This window comes from Dipodomys merriami, unplaced genomic scaffold (genome assembly GCF_024711535.1).
Source record: "Dipodomys merriami isolate MVZ:Mamm:240054 unplaced genomic scaffold, mDipMer1.0.p SCAF_194, whole genome shotgun sequence".
In the NCBI taxonomy this organism is placed as follows: domain Eukaryota; kingdom Metazoa; phylum Chordata; class Mammalia; order Rodentia; family Heteromyidae; genus Dipodomys; species Dipodomys merriami.
Genome location: NW_027203315.1, coordinates 1,039,490 through 1,066,486, shown reverse-complemented (window position 1 = coordinate 1,066,486; position 26,997 = coordinate 1,039,490). Strand labels below are relative to the sequence as shown.

Sequence of the window (26,997 nt, the reverse complement as noted above, 5' to 3'; positions counted from 1 at the left end):
TGAGCTTTATGTACAAAATCATTTGATTTCAAATAAATATTTAATGTAAAAACAAATGTTCTTTAAACTGAATTTCTTTTACATCCACTGTACCATTCAAATGCTTTATCATCTTACATGATTTCTTCAAAATCTGTTATCAAGGATACATATAGAAAAGCATTTTTTTATAAATAGAAACAAAGGTTTTTTTCAGCTTTTATTATTAGATGACGTAAAAAGTTTATTCAACAGATGTAATTTCATTACTATTTGGGGGAGGGAATCACCGACTTTTTGTGCAAACAATGCTAGCCTTCTTTTAAGCATTCAGAGCATTAACTGCTTAAGAAATGACATAAGCAATAATTCTACACCTACATCTCCCCTAAAATAATCTATTTTTTTTCATTTTTTTTACATATGTGCACAGCTTTAGCAAATTAAAGCCCAAGAGAAATGCTGGAAACCCACTACCCAGAGGCAAGATGGGGTTTTACTGTAACTCCACAAGGAGTCAAGGAGTCTGTAATGAAAGCTGCAGTTTCCCTCTTTCCTATTATTTAACACAAAAATCAATGACTAATAACTTAATACTGGATGACAAATCACATCTACATTACACACTATTAATTTCTATACATCACAAATATCCAATTTTAAGGCTTGAACTCATTGCCTTAGGGCTGTTCCTGAGCTTCTTTTCCCAAGGCTACTGCTCTACCAGTTGAGCCACATCTCTAATTCTACTTCCCACATTTGTGGTGATTATTTGGGGATAAGAATCTTATGGAATTTTATTCTGAGGCTGGTTTCAAGGCTCAATCAGCAGACATCATGTTTATAGTCATGAGTCTCCTGTGATCAGCAGCTTTAGATATTTTTACTTACATGTGTTAGGTTATTTCTGGTACTTAGGATGGGTGTGGATTGCCCTTCACATGGACTATGAGAGTTCCCATGGTGTTCATTACACTGCATACAGCTGACATTTGCTCATCATCTGATTTTAAAAATGAGAAATAGTATTTTACTGATGTTCCAATCTCAAGAAGGTATTTAAGTTTAGCTCGTTGTAAATCATGTGCACATAGCAGAACCCATGTATATATTGTTTATTTATTCAGTCAATAAACATTCTCAGTCTCTTAGAAAGTGAGAAACTTATTTTTCTTTCTGTTTCTCTTTTGCTTCTTCTGTGTGTATGTCTGTGTTGTGTGCCAGGAATGGGACTTGAATGCATGGCTTGGTCACTGTCCACCCTCAGCTTTTTCCATTCAAGGCTGGCACTCTACCAGGTGACCCACAGACTCTACTTCCAACTTTTCATTGGGTAATTGGAGGTAACTATCTGTCATTCTTGGGTTGACTGGCTTTGAACTGTGATCCTTAGATGTCATCAACAGGTGTGAGTCACCAACCTGAGGGATGATTTATTCTTTTCTTGATCAATTCTGGGCTTGAACTTGGAGCTGGGGTGTTGTCCCTAAGCTGTCTTACTCAAGCGGTTTACCATTTTGAGCCACAGTTCCACTTCTGGATTTCTTCTGGTTCACTGGGGATGAGTTTCCTGTTCAAGCTCATTTTGATCTGTGATCCTTTGATCTCTAGCTTGTTGAGTAGCTTGGATTCTAGGCACAAGTAATACTCTATTTTTTTGCTTTCTGTTATTTTTGGACCTGAGAAATGACATCTACTTAATTTCTTTCTTTTGTAAACCAACTTATTGCTTGCACAGTAATTTACAGTCAAGGACTGCCCCAAGACATAGAGGTATGCTCCCACCATTTAGTTGTAAAAACAAGATCTTGTTCGTTTTTTTTAGGCTGAATTTACTCCAGATTCCTGATGGAGTGTGCATAGGACACATGTACCGCAAATGTGCCATGATGGGGTTCTAGAGCGACCAATTAATTGAAAAGCTCAGACATCCTGGCTCTTCCACCCACACTGAACATTGGTAGCTCTCCAGAGAGGCAGGATAGAGCCCTCATCTCAAATGGCCTAGCCTGCCAGTGTGGCTCAAAAGGTTCTGCAGGGAAGACATGGAGATGTTGGTTCCATAGGAAATGAATGAGCTGGGAGCACTGGCTCATGGAGAGCAGGATGGCTCACTGGCATCTTTATAACCCAACCTCACACAGAGCATCGCATATGAACCAATCAGAGAGTAGCTTCTGATAGGATTTCTGAGCCACAGCAATTACACCTTGGTTGGAAGTTGCACTCCAGATTAATTCAAACAGTGGATTTAACCAAAAGTGATAGGATTAAAGGGGTGACCCACACAGCCCAGCTTCTTTTTAAAATGTGAAAAAGGATGCACCAAAGACTTCCCTTGCACACCTTAATCCCTCCAGACCTGTCCACAAATGCTCCACTGCCCTGAGCCTGAAAAGGATTCAAAAAGATCACCTGAAGACTACAAATAGAGTTCCGAAGACTACACATAGAGCTCTGCTATAACCCAGCAATCCCACTTTTGGGCATTTTCTCAAAGAATCACAAACAAGGCTATACTAAAGCTACCAGCACAACTATGTTTATTGCGGCATTATCCACCATAGCTAAGATATAGAACAAACCCAGACGCCCCTCAGTAGATGAATGGATGAAGAAAACATGGTGTGTTTGTATGTATATATATATATATATATATATATATACATACATACATACATACACAATGGAATTCTATGCCTCCATCAGAGCAGAAACACTCAAAAGCTATATATATATATATATATATATATATATATATATATATATATATATATATATATGAACAGATAAGAATATGCTAAGTGAAATGAGCCCCAAGACATGGATACAGCTTTTCTTTTTTTAACAAAGTTTTTCTTTGTTATACTGTGATTTTTTTTGCATGTTCTTCCCCCTATAGTATATCCCCTGTTGTCACTGTATTATGTTTTGCTTTCCTGCACAGGCCATAGAAAGGTGGGTAACATGGCAGGAATTGCCAAAACTTTTCACTCCTGTCAATACTTAAGGACTTAACTCCCAATTAAATGAAACAGATTGATTAGTTGAATCAAAAAACAAGACCCATCTATCTGTCTTCAAGAGGCACACCTTGCCCACAGAAACAAGTATCCTGACTGTGAATGGGTAGAATAAATTCTATCAAGGAAATAGTCCCCCTAAGCAGGCCAGAATAGCAATACTAATATCAGATAGAATATACTTCAAATTATAATTAGTAAGAAGAGACTAAGAAGGCCATGACATACTAATAAATGGACCTTTCCTATGGGATGATATAACAATCTTAAATACCTATACCCCAAATGAATACCCCCTTCATCAAACAGATACTATTTACCCCGTAATATACACAGATCCAAACACATTGATTTTTGGTGACTTTAACAGACCAAAGTCACCTATAGATACATCAACTCAGCAAAAATTAATCAGAGAGAACTTAGTATTAAAGAACTGCATTGACCAACTAGACTTCACAGACATCTACAGAATATCTCACCCAGCAGCATAAGACTATACATTCTTCTCAGGAACAGATGACATGATATTGCATTGAAAGAAACTCAGATTCCTCTCCCAACTTACTTGAGCTGATTGGAAACTGGCAAAGCAGCAGGCTATAATATTAACACAAAACATTCAGTAACTTTCCTGAGTGCCAACAATGATTAGAGTGAGGCTGAAATCAGTAAAGCAACCCCATTTGTAACTGCCTCATAAAAACAAAAGCTAAGAACTTAATTAGATGTGAAGGGCCTCTATGATGAAAACTTTTAAAACCTCAAGGGAAATTAAAGCACACTGAAAGAAATGAAAAAACTTATGCCCCTGCATTGGGAGGATCATCATCATGAAAATGGCAATACTACACAAAGCTATTTACAAATTCAACACAATACCCTTCAAAATCTCAACAATATTTTTTAATTACATAGAAGAAATGATCCCAAATGCTTATGGAATTACTGGAGATGTTGAATAGCAAAAGCAGTCCATAGTGGGGAAAAAACAGTGCTGGAAGAATATCAATACCAATCCTCAAACTCTCTAACAAAGCCATACTACTACTACTACTGCTACTACTACTACTAGTAATAGAACCCACAGACTTGTGGGTAGCCTCCAAATATTTGATAAGGGAGACAAAAATCTCAAAATACAAGAAACCAATGATGCTGGCACAATTAGCTATACATGCAGAAAACAATTAAATCCTTCTATATAACCCTGCAACAGATTAGTAACAATTAGATCAAATGGATGACCAGATACCCTGAATATATTACAGGAAGGGATAGGGAAAACACTAAGTCTCTGTGGCACAGGTCAAAACTTCCTAAAGATCCAGAATTGAAACAAATCAAAGGAAAACCAGAAAAATGGGATTGCATAAAACAAGCTTTCTGCATACCAAAGAACCTTGGTACATGTAGACATATGACTTCTGGCTAAAATATTTTTCTATATTTGTTATACTCAATTGTTTCTCTGCTGTATGTGTTCTCAGATGCAGTGAAGACTGACTTCTGATTTAGTAATTACACATTTGTTAAGTTCTATTTTCTACTGTGAGTCAGTTCTCTAATGAATAGGAATGCCATCCAGGTGACTTTCTACATGTGTGCTCATGTTTCTCTTCAAAATGACAGCCTGCTTTCTTGATGAAGGATTTTCCACATCTGTTACATTCATATGATCTCTGCTGTGTTTTCTGATATGAACTTAGTTTTGTGAAACTCTTGTTTGGAACTTTCCACATTTGTTTCTTTTGTAACAGTTCTCTTGTGGGTGTCCAATGATAAAGCCTGAGCAGTGTCTTCTGGGTGAAAGACTGCACACTGGGCTACATTCTTAAGGCTTCTCTCCTGTGTGAGTTCTTTGATGCAAACTGAGTTTTGTTTCAGGTGAGAAATTTTCCACATATCTTACAGTCCAAAGGTTTCACATGAGTTGCTAAAGTGTGAATGCTAGGTGAAGGATTTGCACATATACTACATTCCTAAGGTTTCTAACCTATGTAAATTGTTATGCCTGCTGAGGTGTGAACTCTGTTTGAAGGTCTTTACATATGTTGCTTTCATAAGGTTTCTCTACTGTGTGTGTTCTCTGATACAAAGTGAGTTATGACTTCTGTCTGAAAGTCTGTCCAGTTTTTTACTTTCATAGGGTTTCTCATGAGTGTGTCTTCACATGAGTATTAAATTTTGACTTCTGGGTAAAGGACTTTTCACAATTCTTACATTCACAGGGTTTCTCTCCCGTGTGACTTCTCTGATGTTTAGTAAGGTCTGCCTTGTAGGTGACTTTCTACCTGTTGCATTCATAAGGTTTCTCTCCTGTGTAAACTATGATGTGAAGTGACATGTGACTGCTGCATGAAAGACTTTCCACACCTGTTGCATTCATGTTGCTCTTTGGTGTATATTCTGATGTGAAGTGAGGTGTATCTTCTGTCTGAACAACTTCCCACATTTGTTACATTCATAAGGTTTCTCTCCTGTGTGTATTCTCTGATGCAAAATGAGGGGTGACTTCCGTACAAAAGCCTTTCCACATTTATCACATTCATAAGGTTTCTCCCCAGTGTGTCTTCTCTGATGTAAAGCAAGGTTTTCTTTCTGTCCGAAAGATTTTCCACATGTGTTACATTTGTAAGGTTTCTCTCCTGTGTGTACAGTGTGATGAACAGCAAGTTGTGACTTCCAGGTGAAACACTGTCCACATTCCTTACACTCATAAGGTTTCTCTCCTGTGTGAGTTCTCTGATGCAAAGTAAGGTGTATCTTCTGTCTGAATGACCTTCCACATTTGATACACTCATAAGGTTTCTCTCCTGTGTGTGTTCTCTGATGCAAAAGAAGTCTTGACTGGTGTCTGAATGACTTCCCACATTTGTTACATTCATTACATTTCTCTCCTGTGTGTATTCTCTGATGCAAAATGAAGGGTGACTTCCGCACGAAAGTCTTTCCACATTTATCACATTCAAAAAGTTTCTCCTCTGTGTGTCTTCTCTGATGTAAAACAAGGCTATTTTTCTGTCTGAAAGACTTTCCACATTCCTTACACTCATAAGGTTTCTCTCCTGTGTGAGTTCTCTGATGCAAAGTGAGGTGTGTCTTCTGTCTGAACAACTTTCCACATTTGATACATTCATAAGGTTTCTCTCCGGTGTGTATTCTCTGATGCAAAAGGAGTTGTGACTTCTTTTTGAATGACTTTTCACATTTGTTACATTCATTACGTTTCTCTTTGGGGTGATTTCTATGGGTGGAAAATTGTCTATATTCCTCATATTCATAGAGTTTTTCTTCTGTTGGTGTTTGAGAATGTAAATTCAGGTCTGACATCTGAGAGGTAAATTTTGCACACTGGATATACTCATTGGAATTCTCTGGATATTTGCTCTGAGGCTTCATAAGGTCTATTTCCTGACTGAAAGATTTGTCACATGCACCACATATGCAATGTTTCTCTCTTGTGTATCTTTTCTCATGAGTAGGGACTGTAGGTCTTAAGTTGAACAGTTTTCCACATAGACTACATCCAGGAGTTTTTCTTCCTCCCTGAAGTATTTTCTGAAAAAGAGAGCAGAGTTATAATAGCATTCTCTATATTCACTATGGTTATATTCATTCTGCCTTATGAAAAGTTACTAAACTCACTCCTTCCTCCACTGTATTACTATTTGTGACTAAGACTTCACATGGACTTTCATCTGGATTTTGCTGGCACATTTTATTCACGTCCTCCATTTCTTGGATATCTAAAATAAGTCACAGAAAAAAAGACAAAACACAAATGAGATCCAAAGATTCCTTACTGTAAAGGTAAAGACATTTTTACTCATTCTAATTATTACATATTTTAACATATCAGAGTAGGAATTGATTGGTGATAAATATATGCTTTTCTCCATAATGTCTAAATTAAGAAAGTAATACTGATGTTTTACAATGGAAAAGAATTTTTGTGTTTCAATTTTCTTCGTTTTATAACAGAGGAAATACTTCCTCAAATTACTTACCCATGTACTGTCAGAGTAGTAAGCTGTGTACGAACTATACCCTTTAGTATTCTTGGGGTTGTTTTTCTCAATTTTTATTTTGTTTGGCACAAGGGAATAGTTATTTTTTATTTCCTTGAAATAATTTATATATTTTGTTTTATTGTTTCTCAACCATTAGGTGAGGAACAAAAATATTTTCCATTCTCAGAAACCATAATATTGTTTATATATCACTTTGCCTATCAAGTAAGCAGGAATTGTTCCTAGAAGTAAGGTTTTACACCTACATCTCTTAAGTTCTAACTTCTTACTAAGAATTATGAGGTACCTATGGGAATTTTAAACTTTCTTTGTCTTCACTGTGGATGAAAGTCTTTTTAAAATTCCTTTTCTGATATTCCTGCCTATCAGAAGCATGGAAGAACAAAGATTCTTCAGCTCATCAGCCAAATAATCATCCTCTCTAGACTAAAATCTGCAGTTCTGAATCCCAGTGTATGTCTTCCAGCACTGATGATCTATTATACTCATCAGGAGAACAGGCCTGGAGTACTCCTTATTTCTTCATACGTACATAGTCCTAGTTTCAAAGAAAATAAAATCATATTTTCTACATTTCTTGTTTAGTTTTTCTGTTTCAGAATGATTTCCACAAAGACAAAGAGAATTGCAAACTTTATCTCTATAGCCACAACAAATTCAGTTAGTGTCCACATGAATTCTTGATTTACTAGTCTTTAAGAGAAAGGATCATCTATTTGTTTGCCACACAGGACTTAGAATTGGGAACATTATTGCTCAGAACAGTGCAAGACGAATCTACCAACAGAGCTCTGGCAAAAACATCACTACACAAGATGCTTTAACTCACTTGTGAAATTTTTGCTTGAGGCTTCTCTTATCCTTGGTTCTACTGCTTGCACCAGTTTGACGATCAAGTTAGGTTTAGGAACACAGTGCCCTGTTAATAAGAAATAGTGAAGAATTATTGATCATGCTGGGTCATCTTTGCTGTAAGATTTGACCATCTATTCACAAGGTTGCTCCTAAATCTTGTTATTTCTCAATGACTCCATGGTTGACTTTCCCCCAGCTTTGGATTTATTTTTCTTTTTGTGTGGTTTGAAATCAGCTATTTTGCTCAAGGCTAGCATTCTACCAATTAAGAGTACCAGCCCCTCTTTCACTTTTTGAGTGGTTAATTGAAAATGAGTGTCATGGGGTCTTTTCTGCCATTTCTGGCTTCAAATCAAAATCCTCAGTTCAGCTTCCTGAGTAGCTAGGATAACAGACCAGCTCCATTGTACCTAATTGCCAGTTTTGAATTATAAATACCCATTTTAAATCTGTGGTTTCCAGATCATCTTTCCAACAGTAATATACATTATATTCTAGATTGTATAACCATTTACAATAATATGCTCAAGGTTGGGAAGAGAATGCTACATCTAAATAACATAAATATTCATATATCTACTAAAAACAAAGCACGTGACCTTACAAGTTAATGTGACTTTTGCTCACCCAAGGACACAATGTTACGGTAGATCTCCAGCATTACATCTCTATACAGAGTCCTCTGAGCAACGTCCAGGTACTGCCACTCCTCCCAGCTGAAGTCCACAGCCACATCATCAAATGACACTAGCTTCTGTAAGGACACATTTCTGTCAAGTAATTAGCCCTGAGTCATGAGAAAACCAAGGCTGGAATTTCATTCATCTACAGGTATGCATTTTATCTTATATAAAAATGTTTGGAGCTTGCTGTGTTATCTATACAGTGGGAGAAAGAATGATCAAAGTAGAAATGTTTGCCACTGTATTAACTTAGTAATTAAAATACAAGGTTTCCTGCTGGGAAGGTGGCTCAGTATTAGAGTGCTTGCCTTGCATGTATGAGACTCTGGGTTTGATTTCTCAGCACCACATAAGCAGAAAAACCCAGAAGTGGCTCTGTGGCTTAAGTGGTAGTGTGCTAGTCTTGAGCTGAAGAGCTCAGGGACAGCACCCATGCTGAGTTCAAACCACACAGACAACAAAAATAAAAAAAAATAGTTTCCCTAATACATCAGAATACATTTCTAAGGAGATAATAATCTGGCATGACCACATTAAGTCTAGGTAGTAAAAGAGTATGTTTAGCTTACTTTGATAAAATTTCCTATGTATCAGGGTGACAATGAAGTAAACAAGAAACTTTTCTTGCATTTTCATATTCTGCCTCACTTAAAAAGTGCTCTCACATGGGGGCTGGGAAGGTGGCTCAGTGGTAGAGTGCTTGCCTTGCATGCATGAGGCCCTGGGTTCGATTCCTCAGCACCACATAAGCAGAGAAAGCTGGAAGTAGTGCTGTGGCTCAAGTGGTAGAGCACTAGCCTTGAGCTGAAGAGCTGAGGGACAGTGCCCAGGCCCAGAGTTCAGGCACCATGACTGGCAAAAAAAAAAAAAAAAAAGTGCTCTCACATAAGCAAGCACAACACATTCAGGATATTATATCGAATATATACCATATTCATCAACCTACGAAAAGCAGTGTTCATGTGAATGTAAAAGAGAGTTAACAATACTCAAGAGAGTAGCTAATGACTGATTTGGACATTTTAAGATTTGACTTAGCACATAAAAATATTTTTGTTAACTGTTTCTGTTATTAAAATTTTTTACAGTAGCATTGAGTTTATTTATTCATGTTAAGTCACCTGAAATGATATCTGCTGCATTTAATGCTCATTACTGTAAATGGCTGAATAAACCCAGGGATGCCCAATATCTCATGGTTATATTCAACACAGCCTCATTACGACTCCCACAACAGTACTTTATTTTGTAAACTGTAACCCACTATTACTCCCTTTTCCCCTCCCCCCCCCAGCTTCAAATGCACATGATAAAGAGGTTTAGTTAGGAAATGTACATGGAAAATAATAAAAACAGCTTTCCATTTACAAAATATATTCCCCATACTGATTAATTCAGGCAGCTAATTGGTTTATGAAACTTTATTGAAGAAAAATAAATCAATTACTAGCAGAGCTATCAATCACTTCTCCAGTAATACCTTGCATCATTTATTCAGTGCTATATTAAGCAGTGTATTGGAAGACAGTTTAACTAATAGCCTCCTAAGAATTTAAATGAAAATTACAAAATGTTTGACACCCTATTTTGAAATACAAAGGGTGTTTGACTTCTAATTTCCATTCTCTGGAGAAGAACAGCTCAATTCTTTATTGACCTGTATAAAATACACCACATTTTCTGTTCTGCTGATACTATAAATTCAATATCAATTCTCCAGCCACATCAGTTAGGAGCATAAAGTACATGTAACCTCAAATCTCTAACAGTGGAAGGCTTCAACAAGAATGGATGCTGCTAGAATGTTGGTTCCTTTGATGTGACAACTGAGAATCCAGCTCCCGCCCCCTCAGGTGGCTTCTTTATCATGTTAGAGTAGTGAGGAATGGTTTGGTTTCATAATCAGGTTAAGAGTGAATATAGGTTGGGTGGGGGTTGGGGGAAGGATGGGAAAGGATGGGAAGGGGAAACAAAGGAGGAGGCTACAATGCTTGATAAGAAATGTATTCATTATCTTGCCCATGTAATTGTAACCCCTCTGTACAGTATTTTCACAATGAAAAAAAGAAAAGCACAAAAAAAAGAAAAAAAAGGAGTGAATATAGGAAGTAGAGGTAGAGGGCTAGCCTTAAGCTGGAGAGTTGAGGGACAGCACTTGGCCCAGAGTTCAAGCCCCATGACTGAGAAAAAAAAAAAAAAGTGAACATACTGGCTGTATAATACAAATGCTGAACTTTAAAAAAAAATTTGAGTCTTGGGCAACTGCTTTCTTGTAACTACAGTTTCTAAAAGCAGTTATTGTCCAAAGCTGGAAGAACTTAAGTCTACTCAGATGAGAATGTAAATGAATGGAGGGAGGGAGCTAAGTGAAAAATAAAATTTAAAAGAAAAGATGATGTCTGATAGGGGAGCAGCCAGATAAGAAATCAAAAAAGGAACAGTAGTTTCAAGTTCATTCCAGCTATAATGCAGGTTATTCTGACTTTTAGGTAGCATCACATGACATACTTTTGATTCTATTCCCGAGATACTCTGTTGTATTTGTCTCTGTCTGTTTTATTGTCCGTGCAATCTCTGGCACTAGGAGGTCATCTAGGATCGGATCACATAGCAGTGAATAAATGGATAAACAAACTTTAGAAATAGTTAAAGCAGGAGACCACTGTGACCTTAGAATATCAAGACAAATACTGTCAATATTGTTAATATTTGGATGCTAAATTCTTGTTGTAAACGCAACCTCAGGTGGTTTGTTGGGTAGGCTGTAGGAAAATGAATTGTTAAAAAAATACACCTCCATGATATGGGCTGTCATTACATAACAGAATATAAGAGAACATTATTCCTTATTAATCCATTTCAACACCATACTCTGTGCTTTTCTCCTGGCTCCTCACTATCAAAGGATCTGTCCCAAACTCTTGATTATCCAGGTGGCTGGGGAAAGACTATCTTCTTCTTACACTGGCTTTCCCAGACACAGGCACAGAGGGCCAGGGGCCCGTGGAGCAGTGGCCTCAGCCTTCTCCCCATGCAGCAGCTGATGCTTCCCCAGCCTGAAGAAATTCTAATGATTGAAATGTGGTCATAGATACCCTGATACTTCCTTCCTCTGTAAGAACTGCTACATGAACTTTTGTGAACATTGCATACCTCCTACAGTAAGAAATTTAGGTGGCAGAGGAATAAAATGTTCCTTGACTACAATTGCATTTTATCAGTCCTTTACTGAAGGATGGAGGCAAAGGGCAAAAGGCTTATGGAACATTAAAAAATGACCAAAAAAATGTGAAATATGACCACAAGCACAACAGAGTATAAAAAGGATAAAAAGTGATGCTACCTAAAACCTACAAAAGAAAATTTTAAAAGGTGAAATGAAATATAGTACTAATTTGTTTTGCAGAGGCTAAAAGGAAAGTCTTTTGATTCCCATTTTGAACCCCATTACAAAGGAAGAATGGCCAACAATCATCCTACCAATCCAGCCATGTGTGACAATACCAGTGGTGAATGCTGACTAGCACACAAAAAGGAAATATATGTGTAAAGTATTGAAAGAAAATAATCTTCAATAGATAATCCATTGGGTAGAGGAACTCTTCAGAAAATGTAGATAGGAGATATTTAAATGGAAAGATAATTCATTAATAACACATCTGCCTTTTAAGACTGTTACAAAAAATTATCCTGCTTCAAAAGAATAAGATGCCAACATGCATGTACACATAGGACAAGGTCATTAAAAGGAAATCTGTAGAACATATGTTAGGTTTTAGGTAATCTTTCTGAAATGATTCATGGAAGAAAAACTAATTTATTAAGATTCAATATACAAATGCACAAGTGTATTATACACAAAGTATTTGCACTAGGCATATGTATCAATTAATACTTTACTTGCTTGGTAAATATGAAGGCCTGAGACCAAAGAATTCTACCAAAAGAAAATAAAAAGACAATAAATTTAGGGCTGGGAACATGGCTTATAAAGAGTGCTTGCTTAGCATGCATGAAGTAATGGTTTTGATTCCTCAGTACCACATGAACAAAAAAAGCTGAATGTGGTGCTGTGGCTCAAGCAGTGAGTGCTAGACTTCAGGGAAAGAAGCTTAGAGAGAATGAATGCCCAGTTACTGAGATCAAGGAACTGTGCAAAAAAGGCCACAGAATTGTAATTTTTTAATCTTCCATTACTATTGGAAAAGTAATACTCCTCTAATTTATAAACATCAGGACAAAACATCAGCAGTACATACATATCACTGGCATTATTTCAAACTAAATGCTGTTTATAAAGTACTGAAGTATTAATTTTACGAAGACCAAAACAATGAGAGTAATTCTCAAGACAAACTTCCTAGAAAAAAATGAGATATAAAGCTAGGTTATAAACACATTACAGTTAAGTAATATATTTCTAAAAATCGATGAGTGAAATAAACACAGGGAAATTAGTATGGATATGGGAGAAATGTACATTATCACTATGTTTTATAGGCTATTAAAAGCAGTCACTTTGTTACTTCACCTTTGAACTAAAAGCAAATGCTTTTAACTATGTATGATCTATTCACAGGTATATTTTCTGGAGGGTGGGGGAAAGTCATAGAACTCCAGGGAAACAGGGAAAAAGTACAGCAGTGGAATTCATTAGACACTAATGAAAATAAACTATACAACTCATGATTAGAGAAGGGAGGGAGGAATTGTGAAAATAAGGAAAGGAAGACCCTCTGTGAAAGGGAATATACTCATTACCTGATATGTAATTGTAATCTCTCTGTATCTCTATAACAATAAATTAAATTAATTATAAAACAATCCTTCCATGTAGTTGTGCTAGCCTACACTGTTTGCTTAGTGAAGAAAATATACCAGTTAGAATAGTTACAACTATTAGAAATAAAATACAAGGCTTAATTTGAAATGTGAAATATTGGAATTGAGGGTGAATATTAATTCTATATAAACCAGTAACAATAACCTTGTTTTAGTATCAAATTAACTGTTAGTATTAAATGTTCAGGTAAGAAAAAAGCAAATCAAAACAAGTGCTCTAGCTCAAGACTGTTATCAGACCCTAGCTACTCAAGGAGGCTGAGATCTGGAAGCCAGCATTGTAGACAACTCAAATTCATTTGAAATTTTGGAGTTGAGGTTGAATATTAATTCCACATAAGCCAGTAACAGTATGTGCTGGTAAGAAAAACAAAAACAAGAGCTTCAGGAACGAGAATGTATCCTACTTATTAAGGAGGCTGAGGTCTGGAAGCAGCCTTGGTGGACAACTCAAATTAAATAGCTAATAACAGGTTGGAGGCATGGCTTAAATGAGCGTGTCAACAGTGATTGAGGAAGCTGACTGACTGAGTTCAAGATCTAGTACTAGCACAAGAAAGCATGGTTGGGGCTTTGACACTAATTGTGACAACACAGTAAGTCCTCAGACATAAAGAGAAATGAAAATGAATGGAGTGGGGAGAGGAGAGAAAAGGGGCAGAGAAAAGAAGAGCTGACAAGACAGTAGTGGAAAAAAGGGAAAAAGAAGGGAAGGGAAAGGAAAAGAAGAGAAGAAGGGAGGAAAGTTTCATGACATTAGACTTGACAGTGACTCCTTTGATAGGACACCAAAAGTGTTTGATACTAAACAAAATCAAATTTAGTGCATATAATTAAAACATTGTATATCAGAAGGTGTGATGAACAAGGAAGAGAAAGCATAGTATTAGTTTTTCTCTAAATAGATTACTAACCAAAGTGAATTAAAAACATAAAACAACGGGGCTGGGAAGGTGGCTCAGTGGTAGAGTGCTTGCCTTGCATGCCTGAGGCCCTGGGTTTGATTCCTGAGCACCATATAAGCAGAAAAAGCCGGAGGTGGTGCTGTGGATCAAGTGGTAGAGTGCTAGCCTTGAGCTGAAGAGCTGAGGGGCAGCACCCAGGCCCAGAGTTCACATAAAACAAAATCCTATAATTAATCATCCCCCCACAACACAAAATCTAATTTAAAAATGGAAAAAACTGAAGAGACTTTTCTAAAAAGTATACAGGTAGCTCATTAAATATAAAAAAGTTCAATGTCAATAGTTATTAGAAAAATTCAAATCAAAATGAAATATCTACTTCTTCATACACACTTTTATTAAACAAAAACAAAAAAGTTTCCAAAGTCTAACAACTGTTGAGAAAGATGTGAAAACAAAGTGAATTTTGATGCATTTCTGGCAGGAATGTAAAACAATCAACGATGGTATGGAGACTTCTAAAAGAACTAAATATAGAATTACATAGGAATATGGTCTAGGGGCTGGGAAGGTGGCTCAGTGGTAGAGCACTTGCTTGCATGCCTGAGGCCCTGGGTTCGATTCCTCAGCACCACATAAGCAAAAAAAAGAAAGAAAAAAGAAAGAAAGAAAGAAAGGAATATGGCCTAGCACTTCTATTTCTAGATTTATACCAATGGAAGTGAAAGCAGGGACTAGAACAATTATTTGGAGAATCACTACACAACAACTACTCACAATAACCAAAAGACAGAAGCCTGGAAAGAATAAATGTGTTTAACAGGAAGAAAACTTTAATACATTTTACAGCAGGGATAAATCTTGAATACAATAAGCTAAATAAAATACACCAGGCATCAAGTATCAGCCATGGTATGATTTCCCTTACTGCTCTTCCATGGATCAACAAACACATAGACCCAGTAATATAATGGTTCCAAAGACTGGTAGGAGCTGTGTATTTAATGATTTTTACAGCTTCATTTATGGAAGGTAAAAAATGCTGTAGAAGGATGGAAGGCATGACCATAAAACAATGTGGCCATATGTAATGGTTTAATGTAGCCAAAAAGGATGGAATATACCTATACTCCCTGAATTTGGGATTACCAGCCAGCCTAGGCTACATAAAATTTCAAGAGCAAGCTAGACTACATAGCAAGACCTGTCTTCAAAGGGAATACAGAAAAAATCAAACCATAAGAAAAATGTCAATTCTAAGAGCCACTGCAGCAAAGGAAAATTTGTAAGAAAAACTAGTTCCCAGACACAGCATTCGAAGAAAAGTAAAAAGTGAGAGACAGATGGAGGGAAGACAGGCTGGGAGAAAAAAAAATACAGAAAGAAAAATAGATACATAAAGAAAGATACAAATAAGCAAAGCTAGAGAGCAGAAAACAAAGATTGAAACAGAAAATAGTAGGGGGGTGGGGAATCCTGTGAGGACACCTTAGAAAAAAATAGAGGGATTTCTAGAAAAATCATAGACCATATCATTGCCTATAGCCTAAGTTTCAAGTAAGAAAATGACCATGAAGCAGTCCAATAAGGTATGAAGAGTAATTTAAGTACATATTGCTTACTCAGTCCTCTAAAACATTCAAAGACTTCATTAAGACAGTTCAATGTTATTCATGAGGACGGGATCTCTGACAAGTTGCTAGGGAACCTTTATCTTCCATGAGATGTCACCTCCTCTAGGTTATTGAATCACATCACAGTGTGACTACATTTTCTCACATAAGAAAAACTAGAAACAAGCTGAAGGAAATCTGCACTTAACATAGACAGAATGTCAGATTTTATTAAAATATGCTAAACTTAATAGCCATCTTTATGGGATTTATGAACATGTTCCTGAAGCTGAATCTGTTTTTCTGTTTTTAAATATTGGACACCTTTAAGTTCATAAGATGGAATGTAATACAAAATGAGAAATAAAATGCAACTCACCAGAGAATCTTTCATTCTTTCTTGCTGTTGACAATGAACAGAAGATTCAGGAAGCATGGCTGGGAGAGAAGGCAAATGAGGTAGTCAGGAAAGAACCTGTGTGATTTTCCTGAAATTTTCCTCCTCAAAATATTATACATGGGAGGAAAGGCCTTCTTATGGGAGAAGAATTTTTTATGTATCAAGTAAAGCATCAAACTCTCCACTAAAGACAAATCCACAGTCCATTAGTTGCTAGATATTGTTAGCCCAGTAAGATTATTTCCCATAGCTAAGCATGCTCCTTCCCCTTTCCACATTGGCATGCTCCCTTCCTGGTCAACACTAGGCCCATTAAGGAAAGGCAGTTAATAATCAGCCTCCCTCCAAGCCCCCTTTACCTTGAGATGGTACTCTTCTGAGGTAGTTACCACCATATAAGGCAGCAAGAACTCCCTAGAGTGACCTTAAGGTCTGGGCAGATGCAGAGCCCCTTATCTACTATTTGGACAGCAGCCATAAATCCTAGTCCACCATGATGGATCCCTTGGTCCACATGTCCACACTGGGATCTCCACCTCCTAGCCCCTCGTTATATAGGTCACCTCAAACAATAGCCGGTACTTCTTCTCACTCTTCACTTGTGAGGTCTTGCCAGTTCCACTGCTGTCAATAAAACTTTCTTTGTTCTTTGTACCTGGATGTTTGCATGGTTTTCTGGCAAAGTCTAATATACCCTAACAGATAATACAAAAGCAATTCATTTCTCTGTTAATGTACATACAGAATTCATAAAAACTGATGTTCCTACAAAAATAATTGAATAATCAAAAAGTCACATCTTCCCTAAAACTAGCTATTACTCAAACACACTTAGAGATGTATGATCTATTATTCTACTAATGCAAAGATATCCTAGGACTCCACTGAGCATTTGTATTCTAACATTCATTTACATATTTAAACACCATGGAGAACACGAATATTGTGACTCAGTATTTTTCACCTAAATTTATAGAGGGAAAATGTATACAACACATATTTTTTGTGTTATAATGTTTCAATGATGATTGTCAAATGGCACATTTCCTTGTATCCAAATACTCAGAGCACCCTCATCAGGGCAGAGAATCAAGGACAGTTATGACTCCTGGAGAGTTGTCAGATTGTCTGAAGAACTTTTGGGCTTTCAGTGACCTGGAAGGTAAATTAAAAAGGCTTAGGGACAGGCACTGGTGGCTCATGCATGTAAACCTCGCTGAATCAGGAGGCTGAGATCTAAGGATCATGGTTCAAAGACAGCCTGGGAAGGAAACCAAGTGGAATCTTATCTACAATTGACTACCAAAAACCTGGATATGGAGCTGTGGCTCAAGTGGCAGAGGATGAGTTTTGAGCCAAAAAGCTCAAGGGCATCATCCAGATTTGAGTTCAAACCCTAGGAATCACACACACACACACACACACACACACACACACATAACACACACACACACTCGATAGATCTGTCAGACAGTGACTCTCATTTACATGCCTATGTCCCTTCAATGCACTTCCATGGAGACTGAAGGAATGCTGGGGAAGAGGGATATACCCAGTGAAGACAGTATGTGGACAGAGAAGAATAGACAGCAATGAAGGAGTGATGCTTCCTCAAGGTTTCCAGGAAGTCCATGAAATGATTATACATAAGGTGTACGATGTTCCAGGGGATCAGCAGCAGAAGAAAAGGATAACAGGGTGATATGGGGTTCTGTGCAAGCCTGAACTTGGAGAGCCTTGAGTTGCAGTGAACAATCTCCTCCTGCTGCCCTAATCCATTTGGTCATCCGTCTATTTTGCTTTCTCCTCTAAAGAAAGCCACAGGTGTTCAGTGCTGAGGAGCAGAGCCATGGAAATGGTAAAAGGGTCAGAGAACGTTGCTCAATGGGCATCATTGGCACCCACCAAAGCAGCAGGGGCTCTGAATCTACACCAGCCATCCTTCATGGCCTGCATGCAGAGGCCAAAGAGAACAGAGAGACCATAGGAAAAAATTGTGCATGTGTGCCAATTCTGGGGCTTGAACTCAAGGTCTGAGCCCCCTCCTTGATCTTTTGTTTAAGGCTAGTGATCTACCACTTGAGTGACACCTCCATTTCTGGCTTTTCAAAAGGTGGTTAATTTGAGATAAGGGCCTCACAGACTTCCCTGCCCAGGCTGGCTTTAAACCTTGATTATCAGATCTCAGCTCCCTGAGTAGCTGGGATTATAGATGTGAACCACTGGTCCCTGGCTTAGGAAGGAATCTTAATCACACTCAATCTTCTAAGTATTGATTAGTGGTATGTACTGTCACTTCTGCACAATGCAAGAATGTTTTTTCTGGTCCTGGGGCTTAAACTCTTGATCTGGGTGCTATCCATGAGTTTTTGTTCTCAAGGCTAGCACTCTACCACTTGAGCCAAAAAGCTCCACTTCCAGTTTTACAGTGGGTCATTGGAACTCAGAGTCTCACAGGGACTTTCCTGCCCAAGCGGGCTTTGAACTGTGATCCTCAGATCTCAGCCTCCTGAGTAGTGAGGATTACATGCATGAGCAACTGGTGCCCAACTAATGAAAGAATTCTGGAGACAGTAAGTAAGTGAGGAAAAATAACTGCTGTTAAAAGGTAGAGCCTGTCACAGTGCTCACACAGTAGCTACGATTACAGACATGAGCCATGGGCACCTGACATGACATGTGTATTCTTGTTTTGGATGTAGGCATATTTGTTTTAGTAAAATGTACCTTTCTCATTGGTGGCTTAGGTCTGTTTCTTAGCTACTCAACTAATTACCAAAAGGCCAGCAATGGAGCTTAGACTCAAGTGGTAGAGCATTAACCTTGAGCAAATAAACAAAACAAAACAAAAACAAACAAACAAAAAAAACAGCTTATGGAGAGTACTCAGGCCCTGAGTTCAAGCCCCAGGACCATTAGACACAGACACAGACACACAGAAACATATTGCAAATGTACTCAGAACACCACTATTCTACAAACAGAAAAACTTGGGCCCAAAAAAAAAAATGGCTGGGAGCTGGTACCTCATACCTGTGATCCTAGCTACCCAGCAAGCTGAGATCTGAAAATTACAATTCAAAGACAACCTGGGCAGGAAAGTCCATAAGACTCTTATCTTCAATTAACCACCAGAAAACCAGAAATGGAGCTATGGCTCTAGTGGTAGAGTAGCAGTCTGGAGCCAAAGAGCCCAGGAACAGTGTTCAGATACTGAGTTCAAGCTTGGCCAGTGGTGAGCAGAAGAGCCACAAGCAAGCACATCTCCTTCAGTGAAAGGCCCTCTGGCAATCCATAAATCCAGCTAGGTCCTGCTGATCCTGTTTACTGGATTAGTTGACTGAATAACTCTATAAACAACATCCCCCCCCCCCTGTGACTTACAGAGCTGCTCTGGAAGGCCCCAAGGTCTGACTGATGTGGACCCCAGGGGAGGGTTAACAACTGTTGTCTAAGCCACTCAGCTTGCAGAGATGATCAGTTCTGCCCTTTCCATTGGGCAGAGCCACTCTACACCCAGTTTTGACCCTCTTCTGCATCTTGCAGGCTCCATTCAAGGCAAAAAGTTCTGGCTAAAAATGTACAGAATACCACTGAATGAGACACTCAGCCCAAGGTTGCCATCTTCACTCAAATGAACTATAAAGCTGACTTTAATAGGTGAACTTGGTAATAAATTATCCTAGTCGTACAGACCTGGCCGCTGGAACACAGAACAAATGATTGGCCAGAGACAAGATCACAAAACTTGAATCTTGGCCATACAAACGTCTCAATCCAAATTCAGTAGTGAATATGAGACTCAAATCCAGGCACTCTCCTCACCAGACAGAGCCATGTTCTTAATCACACCTGTGGGTGTTGTTGATTCCTTGGTACAGGAATATGATGGGATGACAAAGGCCACACAAATGGAGTATTATTTGAGGGTGAGCTTTGCTAAAAGATAACAGCCCCAGCTCTGGCATTTAATAACTTGTGACATCATAGACAAGTCATTTTAATTTTTTTGCCTCTGTTTCTACATCGGTGAAATGGAGATAATCAGAGCCCCTTCCCTCATAGAAGAGCAGGTCTCCAGCAAGGTGCAGGGGCTCCTGCCTGTAATCCTAACTACTCAGGAGGCTGAGATCAGAGGATTGAAGTTCAAGGCTAAAGAGCAGCAAAGTCTGTGAGACTCTCATCTCTAATTAATCACCAGAAAACCAAAAGTAGTACAGTGGTTCGAAGTGGTAGAGAACTAGCCTTAAGCAGAAGAGCTCAGGGTCAGTGCCCAGGCACTGAGTTTAAGCCTGATAACCAAAAACAACAAAAAAAAATGAGCAGGCCGGGAGCTGGTGGCTCACGCCTGTAATCCTAGCTACTCAGGAGGCTGAGATCTGCGGATCACGGTTCAAAGCCAGCTCAGGGAAGGAAAGTTCATGAGACTCTTATCTCCAATAAACCACTAGAAAACCAGAAGTGGTGCTGTGGCTCAAGCGGGTAGAGCACTCGCCTTAAGCTGAAGATCACAAGGATAGCGCCCAAGCCCAGGGTTCAAGCCCCATGACTGACAAAAAAAAAAAAAAAGAGCAGGTTCCACTCATGAGTTTAAGATAGTATATTGAGATCAAAGCCAGCCATGGCAGCTAAATCTGAGAGATTAATCTCCAATTAACCTGTAAAAAGCCAGAAGTATAATTGTGGCTCAAGTAATAGAGGGCCAGATCTAAGCAACCTACCCACTGCCTTTGTTCCAACTTGACACAGGCCAAGCACAAAGGGTCCAACAACAGATATTTGGTGATGAGAAACTGAATGAGTGAACTTTACACCTCCTGCCAACCTTTCTTGTCCAGCCCCTCTCTGGCTGCAATGTTAATTATTCTCTCATTGTGTGAAAATAAGTATAGCATAAAACATGCTATACGAACCAAGTATACGTATACACTTCAGTGGCTTTAAGTACAATCACATTTCAAGCAACCTCACTGATATCAACTTCTAGAACTTTCTCAGTATCCCAAACTGAAATTGGGTACCTATTAATTAGCAGTACCCATCCATGCCTTTTCCCAGGCTCTGGAAACCCACCATTCTACTTCCTGAGGTTGAGAGGAGAGGATTGCAGTTCAAAGCCAGCCTGGGCAGGCAAGTCTGACACCCTTATCTCCAATTAACAAGAAAAAAATCAAAAACATAAAACAGAAATAGAGATGGTGCTCATCTGGTAGAGCACCAATTGTGAGGGGAAAAAAGCAATAAAAAATATGAGGTGGGGCTGGGGATTTAGCTCTTGGAGAAGCCTGTCCTGACAAGTACAAGGTCCTGAGTTCCATCCCCACCTCTGACTTGACAACAACAATAACAACAACAAGTAGTACACAAACTATTTATGCCCAGAGGCAAGTTTACGATAAAAGATAATCACTACCTCATCCTTCTTTATAAATATGAGCTGGGTGCTGTTGGCTCATATCTGTAATCCTTGCTGCTGCTACTCAGGATGCTGGGGATCACAGTTCAAAGCCAGCCTGGGCACAAAACTCCATGAAATTCTATCTTCAGTAAATTACTCAGAAAAAGCTGGAAATAGAGCTGTGGCTCAGTGGTAGCCTTGAGAAAAAGACTCTCATGGATATGTCCCTAGCCCTGAGATCAAGCCCCAGCATCAACAAAAACAAAATAGAATACGAGGTCCTGTGTTTAGGCAACTGCACAAGTACATACAGACACACAGACACAGAGTACAGTGCCAGCCCCAACCTGACTAACTAAATCCAAGTCTCTGGGGCTGCCTCCAGGTGGTTTGCATCTTAGCCAGCTAAGCCAGGTGCTGGTGGCCCACATCTGTTATCCTAGCTATTCAGGAGAGGCCAAGATCTGAAAATCATGGTTCAAACCAGTCTGGGCAGGAAAGTTCATGAGACTCTTATCTCCAATGAGCCACCTAAAAACCTAGAATTATAGCTGTAGCTCAAGTGGTAAAACTGAGCAAAAAAGCTCAGTTTATAGTACCCAGGCCATGATTTCAAGCCACAGCCGGCACTATAAAGTACAGAAAGACCCACCAGTTAGTAAGCAAAAGAGCACAACTGCATTCACTCCAACACCAGTCTCTCCATGGCTCATATAGGTGGAAAAGAGAGAGCATTTATTTGTGCCAGTGCTGGTGCTTGAAGTCTGGGTCTGTGTGCTATCTCATAACCTTTTCTCTCTAGGCTGATGCTCTACCACTTTAGCCACAGCTCACTTCCAAGAGAATGAAAGTTAAATTAAAAGGCTGTACATGCCCAATAATTAGATAGCCTTGGGCACAATTCCAGGAAGACCAATGGTAATCTAGCTCTTAGACAAGTTCAAACCCCACAGAACCCTAGTTTCCTTACAGGTTTCTGGAATGAGAGTCCTACAAGCACCTAGAATTGCCAGCCATAGCACAGTACTCTTAAAGTCAACAAGAGTAACTTTGTGTTTCAGTTTGGTTTTATTTTGTGGACTGATCCTAGGGCTTAAACTCAGGGCCTGGATCCTGTCCCTGAGCTTCTGTGCTCCTGAGACTTGAGCCATCGATCCACTTTGTGGCTTTTTGGTAGTTAATTGGAGAGCAAAGTTTCAGACTTTTCTGCCAAGGCTGTTTTTGAATCATGAGCTCAGCTCTCAGCCTCCTGAGTAGCTAGGATTACAGGAATGAGCTACTGGTGCCCAGCTAACTAATTATATTCCTTTATTAACTAGCACTCTGGTAATCCATAAGGCCAGGGCCCACTGAGAGACCCTGGAGCTAGGCTCATACCTAGGACCCATCACCCTGAAGTGGGGGTGAGCTTCTCTAGAGGCTCCTGAACCTCCCCTCTGCCAGCTCCATTACTCCAGGATAAGGCCAGACCTGTTAATCATCCCTGCTGAGGAGAGTTTAACCCTGCCTGCAGGCCCTGGGCTAGTGTTAGCAGCCCTGGTTACCAGCTTTCCTTCAGTTCCCATATGAAGTTGGGAAAGAGGAGAGGTCTCAAAGAGAGATTCGGGCTAGGTTATCTGTGGCTCACCTCCTTTCCCCACTCCACTGCACATGCTACAGAGGCTCCCTCCATTCCCAGTTCCATTGTGGTTGTTAGGAAGCAACAGTTTCATTTAAGTCTTTGTCTTTCTGACTCTGACAACATGTATGAAATGCAGAGGGTCTGGCATATGCAAAATACAGAAGACACATAACCCACTCACACAATTCAAACACTGACAAGGGCAATTAACTGCTACAGGATGTACTTTTAGCTGCCAAGTTAACCTCAAGGTATTAACTAGAGCATTTGCTAATCTCCATTTGATTAGCCCTAGAACAAAGAGCCCTCTGTACTCAAGACACCAGAATGGCCAGAGACCAGCCAGAGACTGAGGAGAAAGGAAAAGCATCAACCTCAAAAATTCAGCCTCTTGGGCTGGAAAGGTGGCTCAGTGGTAGAGCACTTGTCTTGCATGCATGAGACCCTGGGTTCCATTCCTCAGCACCACATAAGCAAAAAGAACAAAGCTGGAAGTGGTGCTATGGATCATGTAGTAGAGTGCTAGCCTTGAGCTGAAGAGCTGAGGGACAGCACCCAGGCCCAGAGTTCAGGCCCCATGACAGGACCCCCCCCCCCAACAAAAAAAATTCAGCCTCTTCCTTTGAGGCCAGCCAACAGTCAGTCAAGTCAGATCCTGATATACAAATTACCCACTTCTTATGGGACCAGGAAAAATCACATAAGCAAATCTGAAATGCCCTACTATAGGAAGCAATTTAAGTATCCATAGACTTGCTAGGAGATAAGGGAGTTGGAATGATGTGAGGGAGCAGTCAAAGCCAGGTGCCAATGGTTCACACATGCCATCCTAGCTACTCAGGAGGCTGAAATATGAGAATCCTTGTTCTAAGCCAGTGAAATCTGTACCACTTATCTCCAATGAACCACCAAAAAGCCAGAAGTGGAGCTGTAGATCAGGCGGCAGAACACGGGCCATGAGTGAAAAACACTAAAGGACAGCACCCAGGCCCTGAATTCAAGTCCCAGGATCTGAACACATGAACACACACGAACACACACACACACACACAGAGAAATGCAAATTTAGCCTAATGCATGTACACAGGTACAGGTACATGATTAAGTTTCAAAAAGGCAATAACAAAAATGATCACAATTTGGAATGGAAAAAATACCAAGTCCCGTCAATTCAGAGGAGAGGAGGAAGGCATGTGGCATTCTACCCTCAAGGAATTGTGCTTTGGGACATTTCGGGGGATCCTTCCACCAGGACACCTCCATATCCTGGAGAGGTAAAGGTGGCAAGTTCCTCAAGAACCAGAAACTCACCTTTCACCCTATCCAAGGCACCTGAAGCTCCAAGAGGATCTCTGCACTCACTCCCCAAGGAATCCACAGGAGCTGAGAAAAAAAATAGGAATGGGGAAAGCCAAATAGGGAGAGGGGAGCAGGGAGGCCCAGGGGCCCCTGTGCAAATGGTAAAATGCAAAAGGGACTGACCTGAGCAGAAACAACAGGATCAGGTGAGGTGGGGGGGAGGGGGATGAGGGAGGAGAGCAGAGATGAGGAGAGAACCAGTCCTACAGAAGGCATCACACCCTGGGACACAGGGTTCTCCCCAGAAAGAGAACATTGGGAGGTCAGGGGAGGAGAGAGGGCAACAGAAAGGAGGACTGACTGTAAAGCATGGAAATTTGAAATAAGAGTCCCAGACTGGCGCACCAAAGGCCCTGGGTTTTATTTCTGACTCAATTGAGTGGACACATTTTCATCCTCAATTTGCCCCATCTGGGGAAAAAAAGCGGGGAAAAGTGCAAATGTTCCCCCCTGCCGCCTCTGAGGACTTCGACAGGAGGAGAAGGAGCAAGAAGGGGCAGCAGAAAAGTATTTGGAGAAGAGGGAAAGCATTATTCCATGCTGCACTGGACCGAGGCACTCACCTGCCCAGCCGCTAGAACCAGCACTTTTTCTGAACCCCCCACAGGTGCCACCAAGCTGCCTCTCCTGGTACAAAGCCCACAGCCCCACATTGGGCAGGAAGACCAGGGCCACCAGTACCACCGCCTGAAAAATCCCCTTCAGAGCCCAGCAGCCCTTCACCGCACTAGCTGGGTTGTGAGCTATCCCTGAAGCTACACTTGGGAATATAAAATATTGGAGTCTTTATTACACAGTTAACAGGCTGCAGGCCGCCCGTTGCTACAAAGGCCCACAGCCCCCCAAATACACATAACACAGCTAGCAAACATGCTAAAGAGGAAAGAAATAAAGCCAATACCAACAAGGCAATTCAGCTTCCATGGAGATCTGAATTACGATGGCATGATGACCAAAGATGAGACAGGACCCAGCACTCAACTAGGGAGACACACGTGGCAAGACTTAAGCTGATCCGGGCCTAAAAAGATCGGAGCACGGGCAGACCCACCGGAAATTCCCAGTCCCAGGCACTGGACTGACAGGTTCAATAACCTATCAGCCAAGTGCTCACCCCAGGGATCTGGACACGCCCATCATCTGGCCTAAAGAGATCAGTTCACGGGGCAGAGCCACAGGAAATTCCCAGTCCCAGGCATTGGACTGACAGGTTCAATAACCTATCAGCCAAGTGCCCACCCCTGCCTCCAGGGATCCGGGCACGCCTCTCATCTGGGAGGATGGTTTTCCTCCCCCAGCATGAAGACTAGATGCCAGACTCTACAATCACCATGTGGCCGATATGGACAGTCAGACCTGACCTCCTTAGTACATCCGCATGTCCACTTGGTGGCAGCAGCAACAACTAACCAAACCCAAGACAGCAATGGCGCTGTCCCACTCCGACTCTATAGCACTTTCCACTGCTGCCTGCTCATTGGGCACTGGTGCTTATGGTGCATTTTGGTGCAGTTGGAGTGCACTCCAGGATCTGATCCCTGCCTCCTATGCTTCTGTGGTCACTGGAGTCGAGGTCTTTGGGCTTTGCAGATAGTGGTGGAGCCCCGCCTTTGCTCAGCCCCCGGGGTCTGGGGCTCCCCTGAAGGCTTGGGTCACCTTGGCTCCAGTGCACATTCCTGGGGATGACACACAAGAGTTAATGAAATGGGGGGAAGTAGTAGCTCATGCCTGTATGCCTAGCTACTCGGGAGGCCACGATCTGAGGATCAATCTCTGAAGCCAGCCTGGCAGGAAGTCCATGAAAGTGTTATTTCCAATAAAGACTCAGAAAAAGCCAAAAGCAGGGCAGGGCTGTGGCTCAAGTGGTAGAGCACTAGCCTTCAGCACACTGAGGGTCAGGAACAGGAACCAGGCCCTGGGATCAACCCACAGGGCTGGCCAATAAAAGTAATCAAACCTCTCCTGTCTTTTCTGCCCTTCCTTGTCAGCCTAGGGCTGGCTTTGTGTGCTCACTCTGCCACAGTGCTGTTGCACCCAGAAAGCTTGCTCTTTCTCACCCGCACTGACCGACTCATTCTCCACTCGAAGTTGAATTTTTTTTACGCAAGGCTGATATTCTACTGTTGAGTCCTAGCTCTACTTCTGACTTTTTGGTATAATTGGGTTAAGAGCCCCAGAGATTTTTCTGCCTAGCCTGGCTTCAAGCCTCCATCCTCAGTTCTCAGCCCACTGAGAAGCTAGTATTATAAATGTGAGCCATGGGTACCCAGCAAATTTGACTTTTA

The 26,997-nt window shown here is 40.4% G+C and overlaps 1 protein-coding gene across 1 annotated transcript; it reads right to left on the bottom strand.

Moving 5' to 3' along the window:
* Positions 1–5,387: 5,387 nt before the first annotated feature.
* On the bottom strand, positions 5,388–23,416 carry LOC138831372 (zinc finger protein 25-like). The gene is made up of 6 exons (XM_070028487.1): positions 23,360–23,416; positions 16,898–17,029; positions 8,519–8,645; positions 7,866–7,955; positions 6,651–6,751; positions 5,388–6,563 (listed from the first exon to the last, which is right to left on the bottom strand). The coding sequence occupies exons 1-6, from the start codon at positions 23,414–23,416 to the stop codon at positions 5,388–5,390; spliced, it is 1,683 nt and encodes a 560-aa protein (XP_069884588.1).
* Between the last annotated feature and the right edge of the window lie 3,581 nt (positions 23,417–26,997).

Coding starts and splice junctions, on each gene's coding strand:
- LOC138831372 (XM_070028487.1), bottom strand. CDS start 23,416: ATGGAACTGGGAATGGAGGGAGCCTCTGTAGCATGTGCAGTGGAGTGG. Junction 17,030..23,359: donor CAGTGGAGTGGGGAAAGGAG/GTGAGCCACAGA, acceptor ATTATCTGTTAG/GGTATATTAGACTTTGCCAG. Junction 6,752..7,865: donor CTCAAGCAAAAATTTCACAA/GTGAGTTAAAGC, acceptor GACTTATTTTAG/ATATCCAAGAAATGGAGGAC.